Source organism: Carcharhinus amblyrhynchos, chromosome 27 (assembly GCF_965287045.1).
Source record: "Carcharhinus amblyrhynchos chromosome 27, sCarAmb.v2.hapA, whole genome shotgun sequence".
NCBI lineage: Eukaryota > Metazoa > Chordata > Chondrichthyes > Carcharhiniformes > Carcharhinidae > Carcharhinus > Carcharhinus amblyrhynchos.
In genome coordinates this window covers 38,527,926-38,542,123 of record NC_137350.1, presented here as the reverse complement: position 1 = coordinate 38,542,123, position 14,198 = coordinate 38,527,926, and the positions used below count along the sequence as shown (strand labels likewise).

The following is a 14,198-nucleotide window of genomic DNA, read 5'->3' as shown; positions in this document are numbered from 1 at the left end:
CTTTGAAATGTACTCACTGTTGTAATGCAGGATTATGGCATCAGTCTGTGCACAGCAAGCACCCACATGACCAGATTATCTGTTCTAGTGATGTTGTTTGAGGGATTCTGAACTTTTGCGACAAGAGAGTATTTTGCCTTATTTAGCCGACTAATACCCCAAATTATTTTACAAATCTCCTCCAGATCTTCTCTATTCTCATGGCCAACTACCCCACCACACCATCTGGGATCACGCTTCAAAAGTGACCATGCAGTATTGGCACCAGATGGTACACAGTACCAGTCAAATCAAATTTTAAAAAACAGTAACTTCGGAAGGAAAGACAACCAGAAGGAAATATAACCAGTTTTACCAAATAATTTATTGAATTAATCAAGTTGCCATGGGAATAGTTCAATAAATTGCATTTCTTTCAGCAGGATTGCTTAGACAGATCACAACCTTGTAATGCACATAAAAACGATTGATTTTCATCCATTAGGGTCATGAAGAATTTAAGGATGATTTTTTTAAAAGAACAAATGAACAAGACAGAAACAAATCTAAAACATTCAGATGACACGTGGATAAAATTTTAGAATAAAACAGCTGGATCTGACTGAAGAACACAACACATTGATACTGTGTTGCCCTGGGATAATCCAACTCAAGAAACGGGGAAATGGTCATGGCATTCTCAGAATATGGCTGTCACTGGCAAGGCCAGCATTTATTGTCCATCATCAATTACCCCAAGAAAATGATGGATTTTCTTCAAAGTGGCGGATCAAAGTAGCCAAAAAAGTGATTGTCAGTGCGCTTCAGAGGGCAGTTAAAAAGTTAAGCACATGGTACAAGGCTTAGAATATCTCCTATTTTAGCTTCCTCCTTCACTCTTGTACAGAATCCCAACTGGCATAAACCCTTTCCATTCACCATTGTGCAGAATCCCAATGGGTCCAAGCCAATTCTCATTGACCTTTACTGCACACAATTCCAGGTGGTTCAAATCCCTTGCCATTCACTTAAGCAGGAAAGGAGCTATGACCCAAGCACATTTAAGCACATATCCTGGTCCATTTGCCAAGTACTTAATGTTCACTTCAGTAAGCACAGTCAAACCACTTGAGAAAATTCTCGCAATGTACATAAAATTTTTTTTTTCATTCAATGTAAGGTATTTTTTGGACGAAGTTGTGGAAGAATGACTAAGTTGTTCCAGTATAAAGATTTGCAAATCAGTTTTATTTTTAGTTGAAATTTGTACAAATAAATATTTATCCAGACACAGTAGTTTTGTAAATTAAGCTGTGAGGTTGCCAAGTTGAGAGTTATGTTAAAAAATACAGAAGGAGGTCAGCAGAGTGTTTTAGATGCTGGCTTGTTGCCTTGTTTCAAACCTGGGTCCAGATATCAGATTCCAAAAGAGAAAACGCTGGAAAATCTCAGCAGGTCCGACAGCATCCGCAAGGAGAGAAAACAGCTGACATCCCAAGTCAGATGACCCCTTGTCATCTGGACTCAAAACATCAGCTCCCCTCTCTCCCCACAGATGCCGCCAGACCCGCCGAGATCCCCCAGCACCCTCTCCCCCGGTTTCAGATTCCAGCATCCGCAGTAATTTGCTTTTATCTACTGGATATCAGATTGATGGGATAAAGCCAGGTGAGGAATGTATCTTGAAAAGGCAGACAGTTTGAAATTGTGATGATTCCACCAGAGAGAGGAGTTTTAGGCTAGCAGTGCAAAGCTGTCTGAGAAGATTGTTAGAAATCCATCTATGACATTTGTCTCATAGCTGGGGGCTAACAGCCTAGTTCCAAGAAGAAATGTTTTGTTGGGTTGGTGCTTTAGAGTCCGGACAAGTGAGTTTAAGTAACTAGAGACATATCAACATCTCTTAATTTTGCCAGTGGGATGTGTGCTGCTGGAAGGGAATGAGGTAGGAAAATAGTGACTACATTTTGAAGTATTTAATTGGCCATTAAAGCATTTTAGGACTCCAGTAGTCATGAAAAGTACTATATAAATGAAAGTCCTTTTCTTAATAAACAATAAATTTAGGGATATCCTGTGTCATTCAGCTATTTTCTGCTAGAGTATCCCCTCCTAAAGAGCTTTCAGAATAAACGTGAAGAAAAAATATCACTGGAGAAAGTGCAGCTGAAAGAATTACTTTGCCTCATGTCTTAAGGAAGTGGTTAATACAAAAAACACTTGTTAATTAAATCAAATTCACTGGATGTGTGCAGGAAATAAAGTGTAGTAATGAGGATTGCATCAGAATGAGATAATGTGGAAGGAGGTTGTATTCAAACCTCACTTGAGACTGCATAAAATTTAAGCTAACATTCAATGCAGTACTGAGGAAGTGCTGCATTGCTGGTGTGGTCAGTGCTGCAGGAGTGTTGCACTGTTGGCATCATTATCTTCAAAGCTCCTGCTCTTAAGTAGAAATAAAATATCCCAGGACACTATTCAAGGGCAGATGAGTTCTTCTGGCCAATATTTATCCCTCAGCCAAACAGATTATTTGATTATCCATGTCATGCACAAATTGGCTGTTGAGTTTTCCCATTAAGCATTTTGGGATATCCTGAAGACGTGGAAGTTTGCATTTCTACAGGGCAGGTCTCTACAATACATGGCAAAAAAGTTTAAACACGAAGAGATCTCAAACTTTCCAGATAAGGTGAGCAGATGTCACCTTTGAGCTTTGCTGCTCAGTCGTTACTTGGATCGCCAGGTTATTCCACTGTAAAATCTAAATGATTATAGTTCTGATAGTAAAAGAATACGTACAGCAGCTGATCACTATATTCAGTGATTAGAAATATCTTCTGGCCAACAGCATCACACCAGGATATCTTTAGCCCTTCACCCTCTCCCGAAAAAAATTGCATTTATATACCACGTTTCACCACCACAAGTTCTTCATTGGCTGACAATAAAACATCCAGCGCCATGAAGAAAAAAGGTGAAGTGACAGAGCATGCAACCGCATAATTAATAAGGAAGTATGCAAAATGGATGAGGGATAAAATTGGTCGGTCATAATGAAAATAGGAGAAAAAGAAACAAGAGACCAAATCAAAAAGCAACATTCACAAAAGTCAGAAACAATCTGATCAACAGGATGTTTGAAAATGCCAGTGTTCTGCTTTCTCAATTCACAGAGTTGCAGTGTGGTCAGCGAGAAGAATCTGCACAGGCAGCTGTTACAGAGCAAGTTGATACGTCTTTCATTCTCGGCAGACCACCAACACTTCAAAATATACCGGTGAAGTTTCCTGTCAAAAATAGCACCGTCCCTGAATTACTACAAACACTCCGAGACTCAGAATATCCACCCACCAATGAGTCAACCTCGTCACTGAAAACACATTTGCGTGACTCAATTTTCAGCAGCAGAAGTTTAACTGTATTTAGTGAAACAATATTCATTAATGTATGAGAACAACCTGTCACAGAATCAAAAGTTAGATACCTGTCACTGGCGCTGACTCAATAAAACCAATTTAAAAAGTTTTTCTTCACAAAAGTAACAGACACCTCGTAGGACAGCAATAAATGTTAACAAAATTAACCCGCAATTTCAAAATTAAAACCTGGTGTGTATATTTGACTTGGCTGCGCCTGTGTGGGAGTTTGCTGCGCACATTGCCACTTCTCCTGCCTTATTAACGATGGCTATACTTTTAAAATGTACACTCTGGGGCATCCTTGAGTGGTGGAAAGTTTCCCCCAGTGCTAGCTAGCTGTTTCTTTAGGGGGTTGCTGGTCGGTTTTATTGTCTGGCTCAGAGCCTGGGCCTTGCTTTCCGATCCCTGAAGCAGCTCGAGCCAAATAACGGTCTCTGCATCACGTGACAGGTGGACTACAATTCCCAGGGTGCGCTTGTGCCATCACTCGCTTGCCAGAGTTAACCCAATCACTTCTCCCATGCAGCAACCCATTCTCTCCACCAGCCTCTAGCCCAAACACTGAATGACCCCCTATTTCCAGAACCTTGAAGCAAAGTGCTCGTTTTAAATTTTGCCATCCACTGAACTCCCCAATTTCCTGGAACCGTTCATTCCTGGGACATGGGCATTTGATTTATTATTGTCACATGTATTAAGATACAGTGAAAAGTATTGTTTCTTGAGTGCTGTACAGACAAAGCAGACTGTTCATAGAGAAGAAAACAAGAGAGTGCAGGATGTAGTGTTACAATCATGGCTAGCGTGTAGGGAAAGATCAACTTAACGCAGGGCAAGTCTATTCAAAAGTCTGACAGCAGCAGAGAAGAAGCTGTTCTTGAGTCAGTTGGTATGTGACCTCAGACTTTTGTATCTTTTTCCCAACAGAAAAAAATAGAAAAGGAGAATGTCTGGGACATGTGGGGTCCTTAATTACGCTGGCTGCTTTGCCAAGGCAGCGGGAAGTGTACACAGAGTCAATGTACGGGAGGCTGGTTTGTATGATTTGCATTGTTGGCTGGCCAGCACTTACTGCCTATCCCTAGTTGCCATTGTTCAGAGGGCAGTTGAGAGTCAAATATATTGCTGTGGTTCTGGAGTCACATGTAGGCCAGACCAGGTAAGGGTGGCAAATTTCTTTCCGTACAGTACATTAGTGAAGCAGGTGTGTTTTTCTGACAATTGATAATGGCTTCATGGTCATCAGCAAAATTCTTAATTCCAGATATGTTTAATTGCTTTTAAATTCCACCATCTGCCATGGTGGGATTCAAACCCAGGTCTCCAGAACATTAGCTGAGTTTCTTGATTAATAGTCTAGCAATAATACCACTAGACCATTGTCTTCTTGCCACATCACTCCCCCAAAGCACAGAATATCCAAAGGTACTTCCTCGGTCACCCACAACCTTGAAGTAGTTATTCACAAGCGTTTTCCAATCTGCAAACAAGGGCAGCATGTTAGCACAGTGGTTAGCACTGCTGCTCCACAGCTCCACAGACCTGGTTCAATTCCCAGCTTGGGTCGCTGTCTATGTGGAGTTTTCACATTCTTCTCGGGTCTGCGTGGGTTTCCTCCCACAATCCAAAGATGTGCGGGTTAGGTTGATTGACCATGCTAAAGTTGCCCCTTAGTGTTTGAGATGTGTAGGTTAGAGGGATTAACGGGTAAATATGTAGGGATGTAGGGGCAGGGCCGGGGTGGGATTGTGGTTGATGCAGACTCGATGGGCCAAATGGCCTCTTCCTGCACTGTAGGGTTTCTATGGTTTCTAGTAGCTGAACAAAAACTAGCGGCTGCCATTAAAATGTTAGCTTTCATCTCAAAAATGGACAGGGTCAAAAATATGTCACCATTGCACTGGTTAGATCCCATATGAAGTGCCTGCACTCCAGCCAAGGAAGGATATATTGACCTTGGAGGAAGTGCAGAACAGATTCACCAGAAATGATATGGGAGCAAAAGGGTAAACCTACAGTAAGGACAGGGTGCAAAGGCAAGGCATAGTTCCCTTAAGTGCAGGACATGAAGGATGATCTAATTGAAATGTTTGAAATGATTAAACAACCTGATGGGATGGAGAAACTAAGAAACTATTTTTCTAATGCAGGAGAGTCCAGAACAAAGGGACATAATCTTAAATTTAGAGGTAGCCCGTTCAAAGGGTGCTGTCAGGATGCACTTCTTCACACAAAACAATGCGAGTCTGGAACTCTCCCTCAAAAGGCAATGCAGCTATGATCAATTCAAAAGTGCCAAAATTACTGATATGTTTAAATGCTTACAAAACAGACAGGTAAATGGAGTTAAGGCACAGAACAACCAGGTTCTAAACCAAAAGGACAGCTGGAAGGGTTGAATCTTGTTTCTACATACTCTAGCATGTGTTTTCTTCAAGAGCAAATAGCACATGTAAATTCTCGCCACATGGCAGCAGAATAATGTATAGCAAGCAAGAAACAAACTATGATTTTTTATACATATTTTATAAAAAGACATGTAGCTGATGTTTCAGATGAATTCTGATCAAGGGTTGTTCTTAAAGATTAGTGCATCTTCAGTACAATTGACCTGCCACATATTTCCAACATTCAGTTTTCAACTTTAAGACATAATTGTCTGGTGACTGGCCTGATTCAATAGCCCACAAGGGAAGTGATTTAGAGTGTATGGAAATCCTCCAAATATTGACAGCCCATGGATAATCCATTCCCAAACTTCAGAAAACGTCAATACCCAAAAAGTAAACCAGCTAGCGTATATAAACATATTGCATCAATAAGCCAATTACAATAGTAGGAACAGAATGCCTGCGGCATGCCTGAGTTGTTTAACTTCACATATCCGGGGACAACATCTGGAGCATGCCAATGCACAGCTGTATCAATCCCCTGAATCCCACATGAAAGCCAGCTGAGGATTCTAAACAGAGGCATCAGATTATATTTTTTAGATTCACTCACGGATAGACCAGAATTTAATGCCCATCCCCAATTGTCCTGGAGAAGGTGGTGAATTGTCTTCTTGGACATTTGCAGTCCACATGGTGTAAATACAGTGCTTTTGGGAAGGGAGTTCCAAGATTTTGACTCAGTAACATTGAAGGAACAGTAATATACTTCCAAATCAGGATGTTGAACAAATTGGAGGGAATGGTACAGGTGGTGGCTGTTTCCATGTATTGCTGCCCATGTCCTTCTACATGGGTAGTGGGTTTGAAAGTTGCTGCCAAAGTTCCTGCAGTGCATCTTGTAGATGGTACACACTGCTGCAACTGTATTTTAGTGTTGGAAGGAGTGAATGTTTGTGGATGGGCTGCCAATAAAGTGGGCTGCTATGTTCTGGATGGTGCCCAGTTGTTGCTGGAACTGCACTCATCCAGGCAAGTGGAGAGTATTCCAACACAGTCCTAACCTGTGCTTCTGTAAAGTGGACAGGCTTTGGGGAGTCAGGAGTTACTCGCTTCTTGCAGATCGGATTCCTAGCTTCTAACCTGCTCTTGTAGCTACAGTATTTGTGTGGCTAGACCAGTTCACTTTCTGGCCAACGGTAACCTGCAGGATGTCAATAAAAGGAGGATTAAAAGATGGCAATGCCATTGAATGTCAAGGGGCAATGGTTGGATATAGTCACTGCCTGACACTTGTGTGGCACAACATTACTTGTCACTGGTCAACCCAAGCCTAGATATTATCCAGAACTTGCCACATCAGTACGAGAACAGCGTTGAACATAGCAAACACCCCATTTCTGACCTTACGACAGGAGGAAATCATTGATGAAGCTGAAGGTAGCCTTGGTTCAAACATGGAATAAAGACCTGAACTTCAGAGGTGAGGCGGGGATGACTGATCTTGATAGCAAGAAGGTAGTGGGCCTAGCACACTGCCCTGCAGTGATGTCCTGGCACTAAGACAATTGTCTTCCAACAACACAACCATTATTTTCCTGTATGAATATTTGAGTCCAACTAGTGAAGAGTTTTCCCCAATTTCCACTGATTCCAGCTACACTCCCTTGATGCCACACTTGGTCAAGCGTGGCCTTGATGTCAAGATCAGTCATCCCTGCCTCACCTCTGAAGTTCAGCTCTTTATTCCATGTTTGAACCAAGGCTGTAATGAGGTCAGGAGCAGAATGGCCCAGGCAGAACCCAGAGTGTCAGTGAGCAGGTTATTGCTAAGTAAGTGCCACTTGATGACCCCTTGCATCACATTGCTGATGATCGAGAGTAATTGGTTGGGTTTGATTTGTCCTGTTGTGTGTGTACAGGACATACCTGGGCAATTTTCCACATCGCCAGATGGAAACCAGTGTTGTAGCTGTGCTAGAAAAGCTTGGCTATGGATGCAGCAAGTTCTGGAGCACAAGTACTTTAGCAGGAATTTGTCAAGGTGCATGGCCTTTGCAGTATCCAGTGCCTTCAGCTGTTTCTTAATATCACATGAACTCAATTGAATTTACTGAAGACTGGCACCTATGATGCTAGAGAACGCTGGAGGAGACCAAGATGGATCATCCATTTCTGCACTGATGTGCTGGGCTCCCCCATCATTGAGGATGGAGATATTTGTGAAGGTTCCTTCTCCAGTGAGTCGTTTTATTGTCTACACCATTTATGACTGGATATGGCATGTCTGTAGAGCTTCAGTCTGACCCATTGCTTGTGGAATCACTTAGCTATGGTGTTGTTTGACATATGGTCCTGTTTTGTAGCTTCACCAGGTTGACATTATTTAAGTATGGTGCTGCCATTGGCATAGGACATACCCAGTGATGGTGGTGTCTGGGACATTTTCTGTGCGGAATGATTCCATGAATATGACTATGTCAGCTACTCCATGAGAATTCTCCCAATTTTAGCACAAGCTCCAGATGTTAGCAAGGTGAACTTTGCAAGATCAATAGGGCTGAATTTGTGTTGTTGTTTAGGCTCTTGATCCTTCCAGTTTTATTCCTTTTAGACTTCTTAGCAGTTTAATACAATGCTAAAGCATTAAAGAGTCAACAATATTGTGACAGTCAAGAGTCACATGTAGACCAGCAGATTTCCTTTCCTAAAGGAAATGGGTTTTTACGTCAATCAACAACCATCATTAGACTTTTAATTCCAGATGTTTTATTGAATTAAAATTCTACTATCTAACATGGTGGGATTTGAACCTGGACTCCGAGATATATGCTGGCCTCTGGATTACCAGGACAATGACAATATCACAACACCACTGCCTTCACACAATCTTCACATTAATAAACAACCAAGATAAAGGAAAATACTGCTGATGCTGGAATATGAAAAGAAAAGCTAGAAAGTCTCAGCAAGTCGGACAACATTTGTGGAGGGACAATAGAGGCAACACTTCAAGCCAGGATAACCCCTTGCAGAGGCTGAGCCCAAACTCTCAGGCATTTCCTCCGATCTCTTCCGGACCATGGACCCATCATCGAATATCAAGCCACTGTTTTCTGGACTGTCACTGACCTCATTTCCTCTGGAGATCTTCCCTCCACAGCTTCCAACCTCAGTCTCCCAATGCCAGACAGCCCATTTCTACCTCCCTCCCAAAATCCACAAACAGAACTACTCCGGTAGGCCGACTGTGTTAGCCGGTTCCTGCCCCACTGAATTAATTTCTTCCTACCTCGACTCCATTTTCTCTCTTGTCCAGTCCCTTCCTACCTACATCATGATCCTCTGTTGCCCTACGCCATATCAACAACTTCCAATTCCCTAGCCCAAACCACCTCCTCCTCACCATAAATGTCCAATCCCTCTACACCTCCATTTCCACACCAGGATGGCCTGAAAAAAAAGGGCTCTGGCGAAGGGTCAGCCAGACTCAAAACATTGGCTCTATTGTCTCTCCACAGTTGCTGCCAAACATGCGGAGATTTTCTAGCATTTTCTGTTTTTGAATAAACAACCAATCCCTGTCAACAGTTTTCATATTTCAAAAAATGTTCTGAGCTGAAAATACTGGACAAAAAGAGTGATCAAAACAGATGGATAATTAGATAAATCCAAGAAAAGGAAATGATTGCAATGCCTTGCAAGAAGTACAACCAACAGAATAACTCCTTCAATATGCTGAATGACCTGCTTTCATGCAGCATTGTTCTATTCAAACTTTTTGAAAATAATTATTCATCTGCCACTTGACATTGGTTTAAGCAGATAGTATTTTTTCAGTAATGAAATGTTGGATTTCCCCAAATCCAATCTTTACCAGGGAACTGTCACGAGGTCAGTGCCTCACTACTTTAGCCTCTGATGTGGAGATACCAGCGTTGAACTGGGGTAGGCACAGTAACTAGTCTCACAACACCAGGTTAAAGTGAGTCACCTGATGAAGGAGCAGCACTCCGAAAGCTCGTGCTACCAACTAAACCTGTTGGATTTTAACCTGATGTTGTGAGATTACTTACTACATTTTAACCTTGGTTAACCATTTGTCAAATTCCTCCCCGACAAGACTCCCAGTCACGCGGCATGTTGGCACACTGGTTAACACTGCTGCCTCACAGTGCAAGGGACCCAGGTTGGGTCACCGTGTGTAGAGTTCTTCTTGTGTCTGCGTGGGTTTCCTCAGGGTGCTCTGGTTTCCTCCCACAGTCCAAAGGGTTAGGTTGATTGACCATGCTAAACTGTCCCTTAGTGTCAGGGGGATTAGCAGGATAAATAGGTGGAGTTATGGAGATAGGGCTTGGGTGGGATTATGGTCAGTGCAGACTCAATGGCCTCATTCTGCACTGTAGTGCTTCTATGATTCTATGTCCAAAGGTTGTTAAACTTCAAATATTTGCTAAAACCTCACCTCCACAAACCCCCAACAAAATCACTTATCTAATTCTGGTCTCTTTCACATCCCAATTTTAATCACTCCACCGTTGGCAGCACACCTTCACATCCACCCCAAGCTCTGGAATCCCCTCTCCAAATGTCCATCTCTCTAACCTTCTTTAAAACCTATATCATTAATCAAGCTTCGAGACACTTTTCTCAGTATCACACGTGATTCAGTCACAAATTCTCTCTGGTAACTCTTGTGAAATATTTTGGGGAATATTACATTAAAAGGCAATGTATATTAGGTGCAATAGATTGTAGAATTTCAAAGAATAAAGAAAATTACAGCACAGGAACAGGCCCTTCAGCCCTCCAAGCCTGCACTGACTGTGCTGCCCAACTGAACTAAAATCCTTTACTCTTCCAGAGACCATATCCATCTACTCCCTTCCTATTCATGTATAAAGGACAAAGAAAACTCTCCCCAGCCTCCAGGCAAAAGAATTTTTCACTGAGAGTTCAAAGAAAAACAATCCATTTGAGCCCCAATTGGAAGCAGTCCAAAGAAGTTCACCAGGTTGATCCCAGGTATGGAAGGATTTACTTATGAGGAGAGATTAATAGGTTGGGCCTATACTCATTGCAGTTTAGAAGAATGAGGGGTGACCTTATTGAGACATATAGAATTCTCAGGGGACTTGACAGAATAGATGCTGACATGCTGCTTCCCCAGTAGACCTGAGGATTGGGAGCAGTTTAAAATTCAGCAAAGGACCAAGGGATTGATTCACAGGAGAAAATAGAGTATGAGAAAAAGCGAGCATGGAAGATAAAAACTGACTGTAAAAGCTTCTATAATAATGCAAAGAGAAAATGATTGACAAAAAGTAATGTAGGCCCCTGATAGTCAGACACAGGAGAATTCATAACAGGGAACAATGAAATGGCTGAAGAACTAAATTTGTACTTTGCTTCTGTCTCCACAAATGAAAACATGAATAATGTACCAGAGATTCTAAGAGAAACAAGTTTTAGTGAGGAGCTGAAAGAAATTAGCATCCATAGAGAAATAGTTATAGGGAAATTGATGGGGTTGAAGGTGGATATATCTCCAGGCCTGATATCTTCATCCCAGAGTACTTAAGGAAGTGACCCTTGAAATACCAGTTCCATTGGTGGTCATTTTCCAAAGTTTGTTGGACTGGTTCCAGCAAATTGAAGGGCAACTAATGTGAGCCTGTTATTCAAAAAGGGAGGTAGAGAGAAAACAGGAAACTATAGACTAGTGGCCGAAGGGGAAGTTGCTAGAGTCCATCATCAAGGATTTCTTAGCTTAGCATTTGGAAAGCAGTGGTATAATCAGAAAGTCAACATGGATTTACAAAAGAGAAATCATGCTTGACAAATCTATAGGATTTCTTTGAGGATGTAATTAGTAGAGATGAGCAAGGAGAACCAGTGGATGTGGTTTATTCTGACTTACAGAAGGCTTTTGGCAAGGTCTCACGTAGCAGATGTCCTTATGCATCAGTGGCTGAAAGTAAGTGTGCAGGTACAGCTGGCAGTAAAGAGGGTAAATGGTATGCTGGCCTTCGTAGCAAGAGGATTTGTGTATATGAGTAGGGATGTTTTACTGCAATTGTACAGGGCATTGATGAGGCTGCATCTGGGGTATAGTGTGCAGTTTTGGTATCCTCATCTGAGGAAGGATGTCTTTGCTATAGAGGGAGTACAACAAAGATTTAGCAGACTGATTCTTGGTATGGCAGGTGTGTCATATGAGGAGACACTAAGTCAGTTAGGATTGTATTAATTGGAGTTTCAAAGAGTGAGAGGGGATATCACAGAAATGTATAAAATTCTAACAGGGTTAGACAGGGTAGATTCAGAAAGAACGTTCCTGATGCTGAGGGACTCCAGAACTAGGAGTCTTAGCTTGAGGATAAGGAGTAAGTCTTTTAGGCCTAAGATGAGGAGAAATTTCTTCACCCAGAGGGTGGTGAATCTATGGAATTCACTACCACAGAAAGTAGTTGAGGCCAAAACATTGTGAAATTTCAAGGAGAAATTAGATATAGCTCTCGGGTTAAAAGGATCAAGGGATATTGGTGGTGATGGGGGGGAGATCAGGATATTGATTTTAATAATCAGCCATTATCAAAATAAATGGTGGAGCAGTCTCAAAAGGCCAAATGGCCTACACACACACTTGTTTTCTATGTTTCTATGTTTGTGGGAAAGTCTAGGACCAAAGGGGATAACCTCAGAGCAAGGAATCATCCATTCAAAACAGAAATGAGCAGGAATGTCTTCTCTCAGAGGGTCGTGAATCTGTGGAATGTTTTAACACAAAGACCTATATAAGTATATTTCAAGGCTGAGATTACAGATTAAAAATCTGTCAAACAAATCAAGAGGGATGGTGATTGGGGGGCGGGGAGGGATGGCGTTAAGGCTTTATCAGATTAGTCACAATAGAACCATAGAATCCCTGCAGTACAGAAGGAGGCCATTCAGCCCATCGAGCCTGTACTGACAATGATCCTACCCAGGCTCAATCCCTGTAACACCACATATTTATCCTGCTAATTCCCCCGACACTAATGGGCAATTTAACATGGCCAATCCACCTAACTCCCGCATCTTTGGAGCGTGGGAGGGAACCGGGTCACCCACAGCAAACCCACCAATTCTCCAAAAAAAAGACTATCTAGCCCGGGCCGAGTGTCCCATCATGTCCATGAATCCACCTAACCTATACATCTTTGGACACTAAGGGCAATTTAACATACCCAATCTACTTAATTTACACATGTTTGCAACGTGGGAGGAAACTCAGGCAGACAACGGGGAGAACGTGCAGACTCCACACAGACAGTGATTAACCCACTGCGTCAACTGAATGGCGCCGAATGACTACTCAATGGGCCGAACGGCTTACTTCTGCTCCTACGTCTTCTGATTTAATAAACACACTCCAACAAATTCGCAAACTGTCAGCACTGAATAGTGACCATTTTAAGAGAACATTTTCAAGCCAACATTAAAATACACAAACTACGTTTCCGGAACGAGTGAGGTGGAAAACTGGTCATATCAACGGCTCCCCTTCCCCCTCCAAACATGCCTCTTTCCAGTCAAAGTAGATCGCTGCCCTTCCAAAAAAAAACTTAACGAGTTAATCTATCAACCCGTAGAGGGTGCAAACTGCTCCTAGTTTAGGAGAACAGAAAGACACCGAGCAAACTGCTCAGCCCAAGTCCCTTCAATACTGATCCGAATAAAAGGGGCAGAATTTAACGCATAAATGGAAATTTCAGATGAGAATGTTACCTTCCAGTAGTTTCCTGATTTCCTCGGGAATGGCCATGGTTCAGGTACTCTTGTGTTCCGAGACAGTTAGTCGCGGAAAACCCCGGTGGTTAGACGCGGAAAGCGAAGTAAGCGAAATCAATTTTGTCAGAGGGCGTGAGAGGGTTAAAGGCTGCAACAGTTGTGTATAAAACTTTGCAGCAAGCTGTCTGCTGCACTACATTTAAAAGAAAGCAAGTGTGGCTGTCTGTATGTTTCAGGTGTGCCTGCAAAGGATTCAATGCAAAATGCAAGTTACTAATTAATAACACCAGAATTGACAGATCCAACCACCAAAGACTGGGCTACCGAAATTATTTTCTTTAAAGCGGCGCTGCCTTCATTAAAAATACTCGGTGTACATTAATTTTGAATATCAGACACAAAGGGTAAATATCGTCCAGAAAGGCATTGGAAATATGTTTTTTAATTTGCATTTATCTGGCGCCTTTAGTATAACAAATGTGCACTTCGCAGGCCGGTTATCAGAATTTGACAGTTATATGAGCAGATACTGGCTTAGAGAGGTAGAATTTAAAACGAGTGTGAAAGCAAAAAGAGACAGAAATGTTGGAGTTTCTAGAGAGAATTACAGAGTTTGCGGTGTGAATGGCTA

The 14,198-nt window shown here is 42.1% G+C and overlaps 1 protein-coding gene across 2 annotated transcripts in view; it reads right to left on the bottom strand.

Moving 5' to 3' along the window:
• skap1 (src kinase associated phosphoprotein 1) overlaps window positions 1-13,817 on the bottom strand; it is a 390,268-nt gene extending 376,451 nt beyond the window's left edge. For both annotated transcript variants that reach the window (XM_080213465.1, XM_080213466.1), the window contains exon 1: window positions 13,565-13,817. In XM_080213465.1, the coding sequence (XP_080069591.1) occupies window positions 13,565-13,601 (37 nt within the window). In that variant the 5' untranslated portion in view covers window positions 13,602-13,817. The remainder of the gene's footprint in view (window positions 1-13,564) is intronic.
• Between the last annotated feature and the right edge of the window lie 381 nt (window positions 13,818-14,198).